The sequence below is a fragment of the Malaclemys terrapin genome, chromosome 17 (assembly GCF_027887155.1).
Source record: "Malaclemys terrapin pileata isolate rMalTer1 chromosome 17, rMalTer1.hap1, whole genome shotgun sequence".
Lineage (NCBI taxonomy): Eukaryota > Metazoa > Chordata > Testudines > Emydidae > Malaclemys > Malaclemys terrapin.
Genome location: NC_071521.1, coordinates 12,764,857 through 12,786,134, shown reverse-complemented (window position 1 = coordinate 12,786,134; position 21,278 = coordinate 12,764,857). Strand labels below are relative to the sequence as shown.

Here is a 21,278-nt window from a genome sequence, read left to right as displayed (position 1 = left end):
CCCTAGCTCTCGATTTTGACAGTAGGGCAAGAGGCCTCCATTCCCCCTTCTCTTTTTTTCAGGTTGAGAGAGAGAAAACTCAGCCCCATTTCCTTCTGTTGTCTCCCCATTTTTTGGCAACAGGACCACCCAGGGAAGCAAGCCAGAGCCCTTTGCCCCTACACCCATTATCTGTCAACAGGACCAGTGAAGGAGGCAACTCATGGGTTCATTCCCTCATGTCCCATTTTCTATCAATGGAACTGAGGGTGAGTTAACTCTGGTCTTGGTCCCCCTACCCGTGTTTCTGTCAGTGAGCCTGGGGGTGAGTTAACTCTGGTCCTAGTCCCCCATTCCCTATCAATGGGGTGGGGGCTGAGGTAAATGCCCCTAGTCCCCCATTTTCTGTCAACAGGGCTACTGGGTGAGGTAATTCTGGGCCTCACTTGCACTCATAGCTCATAAGGCTGCTCTTTGAGAACCAGCCCCATTGAGTGAAATGCTTTTGCCCTGCTTGGGTTGGGGGAGGGGCGAGGAAGCCATTTTAACTGCAAATTACCAGCTTGCCCCTCTCACCCTTAGACCCCTTATCCACCACCCAGCCAAACATCTGATTGGCTACGAATGAGACCAAGGCCACCTGCTGATTGGCTAATCTGCATAATTTTGTTCACCAATGATAAAACATTATAACCCCCGCCTTTATCCTGATTGGGACTATAGCTACCTGTGTCTTGCTTGGATTGGACAGCAGGGCGAGCGTCTCATTGGCTATCTCGCTCCCCGGATTGGATTTTTAATTAGATTGTTGTTGATTGGTTGGCGCCTCACCTGCCGCGCCTAGCCATTGGTAATTCAGATTTATCTCCCCCGCCCATTGGCCGCTCCGCCCCTTGCGTGCGCTCCGATTGGCTGTGGCGGCCCGGCCCGGTATCCGGGTAAGATGGCCGCAGTCGGAGAGTGCTCGCTCCCTGCTCCCTGGCGGCCGGTCTCCCTCACCCATGTCGAGTATCTTGCAGGTAAAGCTCGCTTGAATACCTCTACATCCTCCTCCGTGGTCTCGGTTCCACGACAGTGGGCAGCTCTCAGCTCAGGGTGAATGGGGTCCCAGCGCCGGGGTGGCAGCTGCCAAATAGTGAGCCATTGAACAACAGCTCAGGGCCGGAGGGACGCGCATGCGCACTGGTGCCGCGGGACTTACTACCAGATTGTGATCCCTGTGTGCTCCATATTGCGCATGTGCTTATCCCAGGCTCTGGACTTCTAGCTTCAGGGGCTGCTGAGTGAATGGAGGTGAGGGAGTCCCAGGGGACCTGCCTCAGCCCCACTGCAGTAGGCTCCTGGGGATCATGGCGTGTCACTACCTTGAGGTGTGTCACCATGTCACCCTCCACATTGCTGCCTTGTCTTGCCATCTCTCATTACAGTGTCTTCTTGTTATTCTTCGTTATGATGTCACTGCCATGTGTTAACACCAAGGGTGCATCTCTCCTTTCACAACAGGAGGTTGCAGCATCACTTCACAGTACTACTGTGTCATGACATCACGGTGTCACCCTTCTCCCTTGCTGTCTTGTGTTCTGAGCTGCCATGGTGCAGAGTTGCCTTAGTGGCACAGAGATGCTGGGATGCAAGTTGTCCCCACATTATGTTGCCATCTCACAATGTGGTGCCCATGTCACCTTGCATTGCTGTGTTGCAGCATTGACCCGTCCTATCCCCATGATGTTGTAGTGACTTGTTCTCGTGGCGTCCCGATGAAATGCTGTCATGACTGAGAGCATTGTTTTTTTGTGGTACTGCAGTGATGTTGTCCTGGTCCTGAAATAATTTTCAGGTTTATTTTTAGTGGGTTCTGGGTAGGCAGGACTGTGTAAGCAGACTGTATTTTTGGAGGTGTTGAACTTTGGTCAGATCATGATAGCATTCCCTGGTGGGAGATGTGCAGATTACAACCTCTGGGCTCCCTGCATGGAAACTTTTACGGGGCTTGATTTGGGGACTTGAGTTACTTAGAAGGGCAGCTGTCAAAGACCCTTCAACAGCTGTTAACCTTGCAGGACAGATTCTTTCCCAGCTGTTGCATCGTTGTGATTCAGTCTTTTATCAGGGGGTAGCCGTGTTAGTCTGTATCCACAAAAACAACAAGAAGTCGGATGCCACTGGACTCCTTATTGTCTTTTGATATTGCATGCTCGCAGTCCAGCCTATTTTGTTATGATGATACTAGTTCTCTCTAGCTAGCAAGGGCCGGCTGGGTTGGTACTTTGAAGTTCTCTAAACAGCACCTCTGGTGTTGTTGGGGTTTATTTATTTATTTATGTTTGGTGACAGAGTGTTAGCTTGCATGACCTGGTGAAATTCCAATGTTAGTAATTATATTCTTCCCTAAAATTCTTCCTGAAGACCCAGTGGTCTGATGCACTGTGGCAATGGTCCTTAAAATCTCTCATTTCAGGAGACCTTTAATGTGGCTGGAGACCTGCTGCCATCCTGTCATTCAGTTGCCAAAAAATGATGCTCCCTGGTTTTGAATTCCAGTCCAGAGTTTCCAGAGGGAACTTTTTGACCAAACAGCCTTTCTCTATCCCTGGCGTAGCTGCACCATGTCTTTGTTGAGTGTTCCTTTGGTGTAATTCCAGAGTGATCATTTATCACGTTTACATCTAATTTGGAGAAGTAGCAAACACACTGTGACAGAAGAAAACTGCAAAGAGGCCTGGAGAGATAGGAGCAGTGGTGGCTACAAGCACCAGTCAAAGAATTATTACTAATAAATGTAAAATCCGGCATGCAGGGAGGAGAAATAAACATCACAGAAACATAATGGTGGGACATAACTCAGCAGCTATTCCCATTGTATTAAAGCAGATCTTTTTTTCAAGCTTGTCTTAATACTGTCCCAATATCACTTTCATGTATAGTCCTGGAACCTTAAAATTCTCTGTCCTGTTAAGGGATTTCTTGTCTTCAGGGTGAATTCCACTAGAGAAACATTAAGTTCCTGGTATGTGTGCATGTAAGTGTAACCCACACGCCTTCTGGGTGTGGTGTTCTGTCCCATCTAGTGGCATTGAGACCACTTAGAGAGAGAGAGAGAGAGAGAGAGAAAGAGATTGAGTCTGCTCTACAGCCTTAGCTAACAGCCAGTTGGTTTTTAGCTCATGCAGTAGAGGCTCATGCACTAAGCTCCAGAGGTCCCAGGTTTGATCCTGCCCACTGACGACCAAGGTCTGTTGGTATTAGATAAGCATACGATCATGTTTTTCTTCAGGACAACTGGGATTTGTAAGGATCTCTGACGTCTCATTTCTTTAAGAAAAATGAAGGGAGGTGTCTGTAAGAGGCTCTGTTTTGAGAAATTGATCTTGATATAGAAAGATGTGGCACAGCAACAACTCCTGTTCCTAAAGAAATATGGAGAATTTCGCTAGTTTCTTTGTGTAGTACCCTTTTAAAAATTCATAGACTTTGAGAAGCTAAACATGTTTAGGTGGCGCTGGGCACTAACAAAATGAGTATGTATAATTAAATGAGGCATATAAGCAAAGGGTTCTGCATGTGTGCACACATTTAAAAATATAGTTGTTTAGCACTTAGTTGTTGCTACTTAACTAACTGACTATATGTTCTATAAGAATGTTTTTTCTTCCACTGTTCTTTATTGTGACTTCTGCTGGGACTGTAGCTCTTCAGAGCCAATGCGTCTTTCATATCTTAGTGCTTTAAGCTTGGTTTTCCAGCAGAAATGTATCCTGCTGTGATGTGAACCTTGTCATGCCACAGCATCACATCACCCTCAAAGATAGCTTGAGACTGTTCTTAATGTCCTGCAAGTTGTACTGGCAGGAAATGGACAGTCCTATGAAAATCAGTGTAGAAAGTATGGATGGAGTGGAAAGTATTCATAGCATGTAACCGACATGTCTGTGGTTGCTTCTTTTTCCGCAAGTTTGTGCGATAAACAGCGCTGCCACAAATAGACATTTCAATAGGAAACAGTGGTGGTGGCGGTAAAACAAGACCCCGTGATAGGATGTGGTAACAGTGCCATTAATTCATATTTTCACGTTACATTCAGGTTATGCTAAAGTGGTAAACCTCACATCTTTCCAGTCAGTGCCAAAGGGATGCTGGGTAAAAATCATACTTTAAAATAAATATATAAATATAGCCAGAGGCTAGTATAGAAAATCTAATGTGCTTTTCACCATGACTGCGGCTTCATCCATTTGCATTTTGGATAACTTAAAATAAAGTAGTCAGTTTCATCTTTTGGTTCTTGAGCCCAAAATGCTCTAGGGAATGTTTGAGTTAAAATAAAACTTAATATTGAATTTTTTGTTTTTCATGGAATCGTTCTTCTTATCAACCTTACTCCGTCCCCTTTAAGCTATTAGAGGTTTGGGGAGTGGGGAAAGTCCAAAATAGTTGCATAGTCTTGTTTTTAAACCAGGTCCATGGAAGCACGTCATTTTTTAGCCACTTATTAATTTTTCCCTAGGAATAAACTTCTGTAAGAATAGATAATATATTATCTACTTGTGCCACTTGTAAAACTTGAAAAAATTATGATATAAACATAGCTGGCCTTGTTTTCTCAGATTCCCCTTCTGCCCCCAATGCATTATCCATCGAAGATTTAAAGCCCTTTCTGCCGTTGGATCAGAGCTGCACTAGCTACAACCATCTACTAAACTAGTGAGTACATTATTGCTAGCAGGTTTCTAGCATGGTTTGCTTGACCATTGTGGACTGGCATGGTCTCTCTTTCCTGAGAGCCAGGCCAGAAACAATCATTCACAGTCCACACATTACTACTTAGGTACCTATCCACTTACATAGTCTACTCTGTAGTATGGCTTTAGAATATGGCTCTGCTAGAACCCTGCTGGTATTAATAGTGTTTACTATATGATTATAGATAGCACTGCTCTGTTCCAAGTAGAGCTGTCGATTAATCGCGGTTAACTCACGCAATTAACTCAAAAAAATAATCATGATTAAAAAATTTAATCGCAGTTTTAATCACACTGTTAAACAATAGACTACCAATTGAAATTTAATAAATATTTTGGATGTTTTTCTACATTTTCAAATATATTGATTTCAATTACAACACAGAAAACAGTGTACAGTGCTCACTTTATATTACTTTTGATTATGAATATTTGCACTGTAAAAATGACAAACAAAAGAAATAGTATTTTTCGGTTCACCTCATACTCGTACTGCAGTGCAATCTCTTTATCATGAAAGTGCAACTTACAAATGTAGATTTATTTTTTTGTTACATAACTACACTAAATAACAAAACAATGTCATTTTTAGAGCCTACAAGTCCACTCAGTCCTACTTCTTGTTCAGCCAAACGCTAAGAGAAACAAGTTTGATTACATTTACAGGAGATAATGCTGCCCGCTTCTTATTTACAATGTCACCTGAAAGTGAGAACAGGCGTTTGCATGGCACTTTTGTTGCCAGCATTGCAAGGTATTTACGAGCCAGATATACTAAACATTCATATGCCTCTTCATGCTTCGACCACCATTCCAGAGGACATGCTTCCATGCTGCTGATGCTTGTTTAAAAAAAAAAAAGTGTTAATTAAATTTGTGACTGAACTCCTTGGAGGAGAATTGTATGTCTCCTGCTCCATGGTTTTACCCACATTCTCCCATATATTTTGTGTTATGGTAGTCTCCGATGACGACCCAGCATATGTTGTTTCATTTAAGAACACTTTCACTGCAAAGTTGACAAAACACAAAGAATGTTCCAATATCAGATTTCTAAAGATAGCTATAGCACTCGACCCAAGGTTTAAGAATCTGACGTGCCTTCCAAAATCTGAGAGGGATGAGGCGGGGAGCATGCTCTCAGAAGTCTTAAAAGAGCAACACTCCAATGCAAAAACTAGAGAACCCGAATCACCAAAAAAGAAAATCAACCTTCTGCTGGTGGCATCTGACTCAGATAATTAAAATAAACATGGGTTGGTCCACACTGCTTTAGATTGTTATCGAGCAGAATCCATCATCAGCATGAAGGGACATATGAATCTTTAGTGCATCTGGCACATAAATATCTTGCTACGCCGGCTACAACAGTGCAATGCAAATGCCTGTTCTCACTTTCAGGTGACATTGTAAACAAGAAGTGGGCAGCATTATCTCCTGGCAAATGTAAAAAAAACTTGTTTGTCTGAGTGTTTAGCTGAACAAGAAGTAGGACTGAGTAGACTTGTAGGCTCTAAAATTTTACATTGTTCTATTTTTTTGAATGCAGTTTTTTTGTACATAATTCTACATTTGTAAGTTCAACTTTCATCATAAAGAGATTGTACTACAGTATTTGTATTAGGTGAATTGAAAAATACTATTTATTTTGTTTTTTACAGTGCAAATATTTGTAATAAAAATAAATATACAGTGAGCACTGTACACTTTGTATTCTGTGTTGTAATTGAAATCCATTTGTTTTGAAAATGTAGAAAACATCCAAAAATATTTAAAAAAAATGGTATTCTAGTATTCTAGTATTGTTTAACAGCACGATTACGCGCAATTAATTTTTTTTAATCGCTTGACAGCCCTAGTTCCAAGTGCTGAACAAGTTTTTCAAACAGGATTCAGATTACCCGAGTAAATGATTCCTGTTATACATCTATACAGCATTCTGTGCTTGAGGCTCTGGTTCATGGATTTTGGCCTCAGGTTTTTCCGCAGGTCACCAGCCATTGCTGACTAGTTGACTTGCCGTATTGGTTCTACTATGTGATATTGGTGGAATCTTTGTTATGATCTCTGTAGTTCTACTTTGTATTCAGTGTGACTTTATCTAAGACCAACTGCTTGTAAAGATATTCTTACACCATCTGTGGGAGAAATATAGTCCCTCTTGAGAAAACAAAGTAAAAATTGTGCGCAATTTATTTTTGAAATAAATTTTACAGTATTTTAGTCTAACCAAATTTCAAAATGTATATATACTACAGATTAACAAAGTGAATGCTTTGATAAACAATGATCCCTGAACTAGAGACCATCTCTAATAGATAATCCTTGAATTGAGACTACTTGAAAGCATACCAAAGACTTCAGTACAATTTTGGTTGTCCAGTAGTCTAAAATTCTCAAGGCATCTAACGTTAACAGTCACTTAAGGTGGAGTTCCTCTTGCATTTATGTGGTTCTTGATCAATGTTTAGACGTAAGGAGCCTGATTCTCTGTTTTCTGGCACCTTGTGATGTCACTTACACCTTGTGATGTCACTTACACCTAGTGCAAAGTGGGCATACAACATTACCATTCGGATTTGGTAGCATTTGAAACCCACTTTGCATTAATGTTAATGACTGCGCAAGGTCATTGAGCCAAAGATCTATTAAGGGACCCCAGGTTAAATCAAAACAAAAAAACTTTTTAGGGCTCTTCTGCAATTAACTCCAAGTTCCCATTGGTTTTGCAGAATGAAACTCTTCAGCCCATTCTCTTGGTGTTGATGCTCTTGGTGCTTCCCAGTTGTAAGTGACACAGAGCCGGCCAGGGGAAGGGAGTATGCACCGTGTGTCTGAGGTGACTGAACAACCATCTGGCAATACACCCAGCAATGTGAACTTTGTAACAGTGAGAATACTTTTGTTCAGGGATTGAAGTTAAAGTTCATCACGTCAAATGCTGTTTAGCTCAAAATGAGGCAACTTGTGTGTGTTGGGGAAAACCTTCTGTATTATACAATGGAAGGAAGTGAAATTGATTTAGGAAGGAATCAGGTATTTAGTCATGCAGAAATATCCTCTCTTCTTAACGGGTAGGCAGGAGGGATCAGGTACTTTGTGATGGGGATTGATCCTTCTGTGGCCATGTGGTGAGAGAGGAAGGATCTTGCTGTCTTTTGGAGATTAGCATAGAATGGCTTTGACGCTCTCTTGATTCAGTGGATACCAGGGTGGCATTTTTAGTGTCCTCCTTTAAAAATACCTCCAGTGTAGCAAAGCCTTTTGGAACGTCTTTTCCCCTGTGAGTTTCATATTGAATCTGCAATGATGACTGGCATCTTCAAATGATGCTGCTGATTTATGTATTTTTTACAATATCTTCTATTAAAAATAAATGGAAAAACTCCTCTGGTGGTGAGAAGCTGATCTTGGAGCAAAATGACTTCGGCAATTTCCTGTCTGCTTTGAGCCTATGCTTACCTTTTCCAAAAGAGTTTGTGGGGACCATGTGTTCTTTTAAGTGAACAAATAGATATGGTGCTTTGGCAATAGGCAAGGGGTGATTTGGACTGAGTCATATAGTGTGTATCATGTATTGCCATTTTTCACCTCTGACATTTGTCTACCCCTGATCCATTCTATCCGAAGCCAGTACAGATGGCTCTTGAGACACTTTTTATTTTCTTCTGTGAGATTCTGTAATGCAGTTTCCCAACTCTAGCTGTGGGAGGCTGTCTAGGTGGGAAACTACTCAGCCTCTCAATACATGTTGTAAGCTGGCAGACAGAAATTGCAGTTGAATTATGCTAGGCTCATTTCATTTCCCCCTCGTCCCAATCCTGAAGCTAATAACTACCACTCTTCTTGCTCTTCAGCACCTTCAGTCCCTGCTAGCACTTGGGATGAAATGCTGAGCCCAAGGAAGGGATCCTGGGTCTGCCATATAATGCTAGGCCATTGATCTGGTGAACTCACACCTTTGCTGTCAGTGAGCTCTGAAGCACTAGCAAACGGCAGTCTCTATGGCTGGCAAGCACAGACACAATGCAGGCTGATTTGTTTCTCTCGTTTGCTTCCTCAGGTGATTTCTCTGGTCAGCTCTTAGCCTACTTGAGTCTCTGTCCAATTTTCATCATAGTCGGCTTTGTTACACTCATCATATTCAAGAGAGAGCTTCATACGGTGAGTCTTCCTCTTTCCTCCCCAGGTACTTCACATGGCAGGAGACGCAAGAAGAGAGGAGAGGCAGGAGAGATTTGCCATTACAGAGCTACCATAACAAATGTGACCTCTTTGCCTAGAGGAAATCACAATTAATTGTGATACTCTTGAATTACTGTCAGGCCTTAGTTCACTGCCCTGTCTTGCCCTATAATGTCCCATCCCTGAATTCCTGGACCAGGACATGCCATACATTTCAGTGACAGTTGCAAATTTTCTGCCTCTCTTTGTGAGAAACTAAAGTGGGACTTTAATACCATTATTATTTCTGTCTTGTGCTGTGATCCCATGAGATCTTGGGCTAAGCAGGGTCATGCAGGATGAATGGGAGATACGGGAATAGGAAGAATACCCCATATGCTGCAGTAATTCTGTGGGATGCACTTTCCCCTCTGGATTGGTTGTACTGATGGAGATGCTGTCTTTTGGATGAGATGTAAACATGGGTCCTGATCACTTGTGGTCATTGATACTTTTTGTAAAATGAGGAGGTATTAACAGTAGTATACTGGCTGAACTTCAGTCTGGATAATTATGTTCGGCCTCTCTAAATTGTCCCTCTGGTGTCAGGTGAATACAATATTCTTCACTTCTTCTCAGCTGTTTGTCATGTTGCCTTGTTCTGTTAGACGTCTGTCTAAGATTGGCTGCATTTTGATGGAGGATAAAGTGATTCTTGTATTTGTTTTATTTTTGTCCCCGAGAGGTTGTAAAGCTTTATTACCCAATGTTTAAGTGATTTTATTTTTCAGATTATTTTCTAAATGGGTTTCCCCGTGTCATTGTCTTGGTGCTGTATGTTTGCATTAATCTGTGAAGATCACTGACGCTGATGCCAGTTTCAATAAGTGGCAGTTTGCCTGTCATCTTAGTCGTTAAGGGTCAGATTTTCGGGAGTGTGAGCGCCCACAAGTCTATCTGGTGTTGTAAGTATTCAGGACCTCTGGAAATCAGGCTGTGTGTGCCTGCAAGGCCCATTTAATCTCTGTGTGTGAAACAGCAGGAGCAGGAGTGACTCCTACTTCTCTCCTGACCAGAAGCTAGTCTTTTCACGATACAGCATGCCCCAAGGTCTCTGCTATTTGTCCTGACAAGTAGCTAAGATGGGATGGCTGAATACATTCCATACAAGGGATTACAAGCCATTCATAATATTTGCCTTTTGTAAACAGACAGGTGAAATGGAGTCAGTAATAGGATTATGACATCAGGTTTCTGATATTGCTATGTTTATATAAAGCAACACTGTCATGGGAACTGAATGGCTCAGGGGATTGGTAATGAAACCTCTAGGTTACTAGTGTGATTGCTGCCCAAGGAAGTAGCTTGTGAAACTCATAACACTCTAAAGGCTTCTTGGAAGCCTATGTGACCTGAATTGGTAATTCCAGTCCAATTTCTAATGGGCAGTTTTCTTTATCATAGGAAAAAAATCAAATTAGGCACAAATTTTAGCTCCCCATTTTAGCAATCAGCAGAAATACTGAAAATAGAATAGGTCATAAAGACTGAAACCTTCTTTCATTTCTAGAGGTGATACCTGCTGAAGATTGTGTCACTTTGGCAGGAGGCATGCATGGGGGGGGGAGGGAGAGGGGAGCTTGCACTGCTACTGCTTGTGTTATATCTGCTCTGTAAATAGAAGACCGTTTTAGGACTGTGAATCCAGCTTCCTTAAACCCTACATTCACTTATCTTTATATGGTGCCTTTCATCCCAGAAGATCCCTTAAATAAATAAATAAAAAACACAAACACAAACACACACACACACACTTATTTTACAATCGAGAGAGAGAGAGAGAGCTTGTAAGGTAAGTGTTTTGGGACCTTCTGGGATGGAGGGAGAGAGAGAGAGATTGTATAATGTGTATATAATAAGTGTGTGTGTGTGTGTGTGTGAGTATAGATAGATAGTGTTTGTATATAATACAGTAAAGATCATAGAGATGGAAAAGGCTTGTTGCATCCATCCCCTTTGTAGGGGAGGTTATGGTGCCTTGATAGATGAAGCACCAGGTATTAAACTGCCACTGCCCTTGACCTGTACATACATGTTACAGTTTAACATTCTTTTAAGATTTTTTTTTTTTACAGTTGCAAGGTAAAGCATTCAAAAATCAGATTTTTCCATGAAATCTTTGCTGTGGACTTACTATCATAATAAATACAACCCCCTTGTGCATGCAAAGTCAGGAATAGACCGAGCTGTACTGGGCCTAGTGCAGGCCTGAAACACAGAATAACATCTTTTTTTCCTCTTCTTAAAACTCTCTGCCTCATTCACTATCTCTCCTGTGCAGTGAATGAGGCAGGGATCCTCTAAAACAAACAGTATGTGAAGATGTAATTAAAGACCGTATCATAAAGTATATGAACGAGGAGGCTGAATTAAGGTTGCATAAACAACCTTAATTTTGGCATTTCCTAATGTTGATTTTGCAGCCTGTGAAGTGCAAAGAATTATAAGCACCAGGTAATAGATCTGAGACAAAACTAATGCAGTCCTGGTGGTGCCCAGAACACCTTCCTTCAATGGTAAAAGTAACTTGAATCGTAATGGGGAGCTCTTGCTGCACCAGCCAATGAGGAATGGGTGCTGTGAACGAATGCTGCTTCTCTAAACTGGGGAAGGCATCTCCTCCTCTCACTCAGTCCAGAGGGGCAGTGGGCAGATACCTCATTGTCCTCTGTCCAGAGCTCTAGCTCTGCCTGGGAGCGTTCTCAGTTCAGTTACCATGTTAAAAAAGCTCTGTAGGGCTGTAGTATGCTGAGTGCAGATGAGATGATCAAGAGATTGTAGCAGCAAATCGTTACCATTCTCTATTGATCTTGTGCAAATGGCAAAGCCCGGAGGCTTATAATTCATCCACATATCGGTAGATTTTCATAGAAAAAGAAAAGGTACCTCTCTGAGTCCAGGACCATTCCCTGGCAGATCTCGTCTTCCTGCTCTAAACATGGAGGTGCTAGAGCTCGTCAGAGAAACAGTTAATTGAGCCAAAGTTAACATGTTTTTTTCCTACCTTTCTCCCCCAATCTCATTCTCTGAAATGGCTGATCTGTGCTTTTTTAAATTTAAAAACAAAACAAAACCTGCAACCTGAGCAGAGAACAAGCCTGAAGGGCCAACGTTCAGCAAAGTTATAAGCAACTGAAAATGGGCTAGTAATAAAAGTGTAAGCAACTAAGCGAGTGTTAATCTTAATGCTGATTACTAATTCTGCCTATAGAAAGGAGCCACCATTGGGTTGGAATGTGACAGCTCTTCAGGCAGCACACAGTATATTGACCCACAGTTTAGCTCAGGAAGTGAAAAATCCCATAACTATTTGAAACTGGAGGAGGTGTTTAGGGAGACAGAATATGATTACGCATATTGGAATTTGGCCAGGATGCTAGGTCTAAGAGAGGGAAGGAGTATTCTGGACTACAGAGTGAAATTGATACTATGTTTTTATAATGTGGCCAGGTCCAGAACGTGCCTTGCCTTTAAAGATGTTAGAAATCTGTGGGGAACAGCTTCAGGATGATAATTATTTTCTGTAAGTTGTTCACTGAAGAGAAAAATAAAATAAAAAGCCTCCCTGTTAAGCAGAGCATATCAACAGCATCATATTTGCTCCCTCTGTTGGCTTGCAGCAAACAGTTGAAGACGTATTGTCAATTTAAAATCTAGGCAATTTAAAAAAAAAAAAAAATCCAGCTATGACACTACTCTTGGAGTCCCTCTGCCAATATTTTCTATTTTTTATTATTATTATTTATTTATTATTCTCTCTTCTGTTGCTCTGTGAAAGACTCCCACAAACAGGGGAAACTGAATATATACAAAGTGCTATCAAATGCACAAAGTAAATAGACTGAAAAAAATTCTTTCTAATCTCTTTTGTTTAGAGTAATCTCGAGTGTTACTTGTAACTGTAGTAGTTTAAAAAAAAAAAGTCAGAGAGAAAGTGTGGTTTTGTTTTCTTTTAAGTTAACTGTGTCCCTTTAAGGAAAATTTGTCGCAAAGGTTTGATGAGAGGCATCACCATTGAGATGACACAGTGGGAAGCTGAGGGATGGATGCAGGGTCATAGGCTGACACAATTGTCTCTTTCACAGATATCTTTCTTAGGGGGGCTGGCATTCAATGAAGGAGTGAACTGGCTAATAAAGAATATTATCCGTGAGCCACGGCCCTGTGAAGGTAAGTATGGCCTGGTGGCTTGGGGGAAAGAGCGGGTACATGAGTTCTCTTTGAACTGTGGTGACGATAATTGGGTTGAAGGGTGGTTTTATCTCAGGTCTGGTATGTTGTGTTTGCACGTTTATATGGGGGTTGGGAAGAGATGCTTACGGTGCAGCTGATCAGAGAAATGTATTGTAAATTCACACACGCACCCCAACACTGTGGCCTGGCTGGATCTTTGAAGTGTTCAGGCTACTGCTCTGTATTGAGCATACTGTTTCTTCTTCTCTTCCCAGAAGCCCATTCAACGGTGACTACAAAATACGGGATGCCATCCAGTCACTCTCAGTTCATGTGGTTTTTCTCTGTTTACTCGTTCCTGTTTCTTTATTTAAGGTGAAGTTTCTTCATTAGGTTTTGGCTGTTTTACACTTTTGACTTCTGGGGGCATTTGGAATGGGTGGCTACCTTCTGGTGGCATGCCTTTCCTTCTGTTCAGTTGATTCCTGTAGGTAGAGCTGAATTCCAGGACCTGTGCAATCTGTTTTGGGGTGGTGTGGGATTCCCTCTGGAGTGAGTTCATCCCAGATTGAATATAGGACTATGGGCTCTGCTGCTATGAGAATGTTGATTACTGCGGGGAAGGGAAGGTGGCCCCTGATGCCATCGCTCCCAGTAGCATGAGTCCATCGGAATATGGCTGTGCTGACGCAGTCTCTTTTAATCATGCTGAATTCTGAGACTTCCAAAATCCATGTTGGAATGCAATTGGGGAAGGAGGAAGGAGGAGAGAAGAGCTATCTTCTCATGAAGCTGTTCTCCCTTGTACTAGTGAGTTTGTCCCTGCAACCCCTCCAGTGATTCCTGCTGCCCTCTCGCATGACCCATTCATGGTTTGTCTCTGCTGCCTGGTGCTAGGCTTGCATCCTCTGGTGTAGGACTCCTCTTCTGAAGTCCTCATTGCTCAGCTATGGCTAACTCCTGCAGCTCTATAATATGGAGGAGCAGACGAGAGACCAGAAAACCCTTCTATACTGTAGCCAAGCACAAGTGGGCAGCTATAAGGAGATCTGAGGCATGCTGGTTGCATATGCACTCTGTGCGCCTCCCACACCAGACATAATAGTACCATGAGCACATGGGCTCCCTTTGTAGTGATCTCCATTAACACCTGGACACTGGGGTCGGGCTTTCTCACTTGCATCCTCTTGGCAGCAGTTGGATACATCAGCACTGGAGTGTTAAGAGGTTATCCATGACATCAGTTAGGGCTATGGCTTCCTTAGGTCACTGTAATTTGGAGGGGTGGGATATAGGGACTGTTCCGCTCCCTATCACCATCTCTTTTGCACTGCACTAATGGCTTTCCCCCCCCCATCGCTTTCTTTTTTCCAGAATGCACCAAACAAACAATGCCAGGTTTCTGGATTTATTGTGGCGACATGTCCTGTCCATCTGCCTTGTCACAGTGGCCTTTCTAGTCTCATATAGTAGGTATGGAGCAGCTATTTGTCTTATTCCTTTGTACTAACCCTTGGCCTTGTGGGGTTTTGGCAGCACTTTATCCTCATCCATTTGTGGTTCAGTTCCTGATAACTGTACCAGAAATACCAGGGGCTGAGGGAGTCCTGTATTGCCAGGGACTCTTCAGAATGGGAGCTCTTTCTTTTTCGCTGGATTTTTTTTTTCCTGGTCTAGTTATGTCCCTCAATAGTCACTTCAAAAATTGCAGTCCAATGGGTGGTTATAAGCTTATATGATTGCACTTGGGCCCCATGGCTTCAAACCCAACTATGTGCAGGCTGGATCATTGCGAAGAGAGTTGGTCATAGACAGGGAGGGACTTGCATCGAGCCTTGCATCTCTGTCTTCACACATGGATCTGCAAAACTGAAGACCAGTGCTTCCCTCCCCATTTTCTCTGGCCTCCATGTCCAGGATATGGACAGAGTAATTTTGTCTGCCTCATCCCTTTTCTGCACTAATCCATAAAAGCATTGAGCTAGGTCATGGACCAGTACCTTCTGCAGCATGTGAAGCATTTAGTATTGACTGAAATGATTTCTTGTAGAGTCAGTCTAAATGTAGTCACAATTGTTTGGCTTCCATCATCTTGCAGTATGAACAGACTTAGTCTGTGTGAGTAGTGTCTATGTGCCAGGATAATTTAATAAATCATTACTACTGTGACCACTACCAGCTAAAAAGCGGTACGCTGTCTGCAGCAATGGAGCCTTCATACTGCTCAATTTGAGATCAGCAAAAACCATGACAAAACAAGTTCCCTTCACACTATATGTTCTCAAAAGCAATGGGGAGTCCGGGGGCACCTTAAAGATGAACAAATTTATTTGGGCATAAGCTTTCATAGGTAAAAATCCCACTTCTTCAGATGCATGGAGTGAAAATTACTATATATTCTGAAAGCCTTTAAATCCAGGCTTCGGAGAGTTACTGAAGGATCTGCAGCTGGCTCTGGAAAATTCTCTCCTGGGACCAACAGCAACAGGCCCCCAGCCAGTCTGAACTCCTACTGTGGGAAACACGCAGACACCTTCTTTGGTATTGGGCTTCTCAGATTTAGGAGTATTCCTAAACAGAAATTTATGTACACAGAAGGGTCTAAGTTGTTTCCTGATTATCCATTAGTGGATGGGGGGAAGCCTCAGCATGGGAGGATGGGCTGCATGATCTCTCAAGGTCCCTTCCAGGCCTACATTTTTATGATTCAATATCTTTTAAATAGGTGCCACTTGGCTGTTTCACATCTGGAAGATAACCTTGCTCTGGCCTTTACAGGGGCCTGTAAAACGCTGTAACCAACTGTGTGATGCCCTTATTTTGTCTGAAATCCTGTCTCTGGTCATTTTCCTTTCTTGTTTCATCTGAAGGGTCTATCTGCTCTACCACACCTGGAGCCAGGTCTTATACGGAGGTGTTGCAGGAAGCATCATGGCCATAGCCTGGTTTGCGTTCACACAGGAGATCTTAACTCCTTTGTTCCCAAGGATAGCTGCATGGTAAAAACCTTTTATGAAATTCTGTGTTATGTTTTAATCCCCCAAGGCCTCACCCTCCTGCAGAACCCGATACTTGTCCAGCACTGTATGCCTCAAGTTTACTCTGTGTACCACGGAAGGGGCCACAACAGTGTTTACCTCTTGAAATGTGCTGAACCTACTAGTAGTTGGAGCAGCATGACACCCTTGCAAGGGAGTAAAGTCCTAGTCAACCTTCACAGGGATAGAGAATTCATACCATATGGTGTAAGAAAACCAATCATGGGATACTTCAGTCCGTGAAACCAAATGATTGTTATGATGTTCTATAGGAATGCAAACCCCCATGTAAAGGGGTTTAAACTGTGCACAGTTTCCCAATGGTCTAGAGGTTAGAGCAGGGGACTGGGAATAGCGACTCCTAGATTCTGTTCCCTGCTCTGCTTACTGACTCCCTGTGTGACCATGAGCAAATCATTTAACTTACTTGTGCCACCATTTCTCCATCTGTAAAATGGGGATAATACTTCCCTACCTCTTGGGGGAGGAGGAATTGTGAGGCATAATTGTTCATAAAGTACTTTGAGATCCTTGAAAGAAAGGTGCTTATCAGAATTAGGAAAGAAAATGTTTTAATTCTCTCGCCCTCTTTTTCTCTCCCAAACTTTGTTAATTTTAGGCCAGCTTCAGAGTTCTTTTTAATCAGAGATACCAGCCTCATTCCCAACATCCTGTGGTTTGAATACACAGTCACCAGAGCAGAGGCAAGGTAAGCAGGATGGTAGGAGGTTCTGCACATAGGGAGGTGTATCTAAGTTGTTACATGCACCAATAGGGTAATGGTTTATTTACCTGTATCAGTTGTGATTTTATTTATATATGAAAATTAAAGTAGCTGATGTGGGTAGCTTTTATGGACAGGGTAGTATAGAGTGTGAAAAGAGGCCAAATTGTGGGTTGACTTTAATAGAGTGTATGGTTAAAATATAATCAGTATGAAACTGGAAAAAGTGATAAACAACTACAAATGATTCCAAACACAAAGCCATAGGGGACTGCAGCAGTAGGGGAGAAACCAAATGTTGCAACCCGTGTTATAAAGGGTCTCTCTGGATGCAGTAAAGTGTATAACGTGAGCAGAATCATCTGGAGTGGTAAGTCTCCATTTTGTGCTGTGTGAGGTGAATTTGGTATTCCATAAAAAGGGAGTCACAATAGAGTAGCCACTGTGTAACCACGTCTGGTCTCTCACATACACCCCTTTGCTAATGCACTTCAGTTGTGACCTACAGATCCTCTGGTTATTCCAGACCTGAGCCTGTAAAAAGCAGGAATGACCACTCTTGACATTGGATGTGGTGGTCCGGTCTATCCAGCTCATTTTATTCCTCCCACCTCTTTATCCATTGAGTGTGCTATGATGCCTGGTGATGGGGATCTCCCTCACTCTCCCACCTCTATGTTCTCATTGCAGAAACAGACAGCGCAAGCTAGGTACGAAGCTCCAGTGACTCAAGACATGGGAACAGAATGCAGGACTTAATGGAGAAGGACAAGATTAGAGACCTGTACAGACCTGGGAGCAGCAAGGAGTCTTCACAGATGGACCAAAGGAACAGGCAGGGACCATACTCAAAGCCTGGAGGCCTTTGCTCTGGCTTTTGCAGCTAGCTGGATGCTCCCTGATGCATGTGGGACCGTGAAGGAGCAGAACCTCATTTATAACACAAATGCACATTGCCAGTTGGAATGTACCATCGTGTCTGAGTCGCGGGAAGGGGAGAAAATACCTGATGGCTTGTTTGGGGGAGGGAGAATCAAAAAAAAAAAAATCGTATTTCTGTGACATTTTTTTGCAGCATGAAATATACACACTATTTATTTATTTTTTTTAATTGAACTATTATTTTCGGGGTGGGTGATGCATTGATTGTGTGTTTGGGAGAAGACAAAACCAAAATTAGGTCTTGCCTAATTTAGGGTTTTGAATTTGTGGGGGAGGTAGGGTGGCTTAGGCAGGAGGGGAAGAGGTATTTCTTTCCTTTCTGCAACAGTTGGGAGAGCAAAATCAATTCCTGCTGCACTTTGTAAGGATATAAAGAAACTACTAAAGATTTGCTTTTAAACACTAGTGACATTCCTGTGCGCAAGCCTGCACGGATACCACTGGGGGCAAGGAGGGGGTTAAAACACAGAGGAAAACCTAAAATATACTTTTTTTTTTTTTTTTTCTCTTCACTGCTGCTCCTGTTGTGTAATTAGCCAGGTTGTTTTACCCGGGCCCTCTTCTTTTTAGGTGTCAATAACTTGGTATACACATTACAACTATCCTTCCACTCCCTCTTCCTTTTGTACTTTTATGACCCAAGAGCTGCTGAGATCTCTACAGTTTCTGTTGCTGAACTTAAGCCAGACTCTGTTATTGATTAAGGACACCATTAAGTTTAAATAACTGCTAGTTAAGGCACAACTCCATGCTTTTAAGGATTACCCCAAAGTCATTAAAAAAAGCTTTTACTGGTATTAAAAGTTTGTATGATCAGTCTCTGCCCTAAACCCGCTTTCGGATAATGAATCTTTCCATTGAGCTTTTCAGCCATCAGTAAACTTTTTATAAAAATAAAGAGGTGATGAGTGCTGATGCCTGGCTTTAGCACTGCATGAATTACTTTTGGAGAGCCCGGTTAGATTCAAACACAGGTTACTGCTGAAACGAGGCAGTATGTTTTAACCCTGGCAAACATTTCCATGGGTCGTGCTGATTTGTTTTGACTTCTGCAGTAGTCAAGACTATTGCAAAAGTCTGCACCGGCTCCCTAGAATGCATAACTCCTAAGGGATCTTTCCCTTACTCTGTAAGGACTTTCATTTCTCCTTCCTTTTTCATTTTGACTGTTTTTCAAGTGATGAACTTCCTTAGTCTGGAGTTCTGGACAGTAAGTTCTGCTGCTAGATGCTTGGGTACCATTCCCCTGTGATAGGATATCTGACAGCCTCTTTGACCCTGCAAGTACTTAGATCCTCTGCAATAGGCTGGTAAATATTTTAAGACGACTGTACTAACAGTGAGTCAGCAGTGCATCCTGAATGTACTTCATGGCTGTGCACAGACTGTTCCATTGCACTTTTTAGCCTGTAATCAAGACATTACAATGAAGTTCAGCAACAAGGTGGAGAGACTCGCGGTACAATTGGCTTGAAGTTTTATAACAGGGGAAGGCCAGGGCAAGTACAGCTACCAAGCTGCGTCAAAGAGGAGGACATTAGCATCTGTCTGATACTGTCACCTGTACAGAGGGATAGTGACTATGCATACCCATCTATGTCTTACTGCATGTTTTACTAGCTTCCATTAAAAAGCTACTGAAGCTTCATAAAAAACTCATTGGTATGTATTGATGCAAGATGTGATTTTGCTCATATCTGATCATCTCTGTATTTTTCTGCCATCTTAATTTAAAAACAGCATTTTAAAGATTTCATCTGCTCCTCTGGCCGTGTGTGTGTATGTGTGTGTGTGTGTTAGTGTTAGTTATGAATTGGTTGCTATAGAACCTATTCTACCCTAATCCTAGAATTTGGCCTAGGAAGAGAGAGTCCTTTTATGTCTATCAGGGATGGTCTAGGCAGTATTTGGTCCTGCCATGCGGGCAGGGGACTGGACTCGATGACCTCTCGAGGTCCCTTCCAGTCCTAGAATCTATGAATCTATTTTAATGTAGCGATTAAGAATGAAAACCTTTTAACACATACTTGTTCTAAACTGAATATATCTTTCTCTGTAGCAGCAGTTTTTTGATTTTTTTTTTTTAAACTAAGGATTAGGGGAATTTTAGTCTATTACAATAAATTTCTTGAATTTAGCACTCATTGGAGTGATCTAATATGAACTCTCCACACTGAGATTTCAAGTGCATTTGCACATAAAACAATAGCACTTTTATTTCTCATAAAAGCACTTTGGCTGGGCTAATCTCCCTCTCTTTTTGAGCTGTGGGCTGTGAATTTAATAGGCATTAGCTCAGGCCCATAACCATTTCATTAAAATAGGCCACGGGGGAGGTGAGAGAGACGGGAAAGGAAGTGCGAGTAGCTAAGTTAGCTAGGTAATAGGGTAGTGTAGTAATGAGTTGGGCACCAGCATGGAATGCAGTACTAATTGGTTCTTTATCTTCTAACCTCCAAGTAAATAAAATTTACCACCATTCTTCTCCCTCACTTAAAAAAAAAAAAAAAAAATGGGGGGAGGGGGGGCAGTTGAGTCATTTCCCCAAAGATGAGGCAAAAAATTTAAATTGCTTCAAATGTAATTAACACATCCCTCACCTCTTCCAGGGAGCCTGTCATCCTAGAGAAGTGGAAAAGTCACCTTAAAAACTACATTTACTTTATTTTCTAATGATTAACATATTATGTGGCTATGGCAGTTTGTCTACAGTGACACAGTGCATTAAACCCTACAACTTCATAGCACCAAGCCAGTGCTCTGCAACCTGTGGTTGGGGAGACAGCCCTATGCTTCTCCTCCCAGTTCCTGCCATCTGCTTTCTCTGGCCATTTATACTATGGCACCATAACTATGCTGCTGTAACTCTAGCATAGATTCAGACTACAGCAAGGGAAGGGTTTTTTCCGATTGCTGTAGGAACTCCACCTAAATGACTGATAGGAGCATTCTTCCATTTTCCTAGCTGTGTCTACAGAAGGAGTTAAGTCACCATAGCTACGGTGCTCAGCGCTGTGGATTTTTCATATGTCTGCGTGCTGTAGCTATATTGATGTAAGTTTTAAGTGTAGACTGGGCTTCAGTCTGCTTCTGCTTTCTTTTTCCATCCCCCAGAAAGCTGCACGTTGTTTGACATAGTGATAAATGCCTATAAAGGCCCCTTGTACATTCTTGGCCAAGTTGAGCAGCCTACGATGTGAGAAGAGAAACTTCAGCTAGAAGCTGACAACTTGTCTTAGAGAGGTAGGTAGCCTCCTGCCTTTAGCTAGGTGGATTGAAAAGGAGTAAGGAAGGTAGATGACTACCCTCAGAGAACTTCTCCTTGCTTTCCAAGTAGCTGATCTCTTGCTCTGCTCCCTTATCATGGAAGAGGATACATTCCTGTGTGATCTATTGTTCTGTGACTCACAATGAACATCATTTGGTAAAGAATCATCAAACTTATATCTAGAGGATTTT

General features: G+C 42.3%; 1 protein-coding gene across 1 annotated transcript; it reads left to right on the top strand.

Annotated features, from left to right (window-relative positions):
- The first annotated feature begins 904 nt into the window (after positions 1 to 904).
- On the top strand, positions 905 to 19,573 carry DOLPP1 (dolichyldiphosphatase 1). The gene is made up of 8 exons (XM_054007890.1): positions 905 to 998; positions 8,782 to 8,882; positions 13,028 to 13,112; positions 13,391 to 13,490; positions 14,490 to 14,588; positions 15,986 to 16,114; positions 16,773 to 16,862; positions 17,568 to 19,573. Exons 1-8 carry the CDS (start codon positions 923 to 925, stop codon positions 17,602 to 17,604), a joined length of 717 nt encoding a protein of 238 aa, XP_053863865.1. The 5' UTR covers positions 905 to 922; the 3' UTR covers positions 17,605 to 19,573.
- The last annotated feature ends 1,705 nt before the right edge of the window (positions 19,574 to 21,278 follow it).

Bases quoted from the DNA above. Each gene is read 5' to 3' on its own strand.
- DOLPP1 (XM_054007890.1), top strand. From the start codon at position 923: ATGGCCGCAGTCGGAGAGTGCTCGCTCCCTGCTCCCTGGCGGCCGGTC. The intron at 8,883-13,027 runs GTGAGTCTTCCT...TCTCTTTCACAG, and splicing joins TCAAGAGAGAGCTTCATACG to ATATCTTTCTTAGGGGGGCT. The intron at 13,491-14,489 runs GTGAAGTTTCTT...TCTTTTTTCCAG, and splicing joins TTCCTGTTTCTTTATTTAAG to AATGCACCAAACAAACAATG.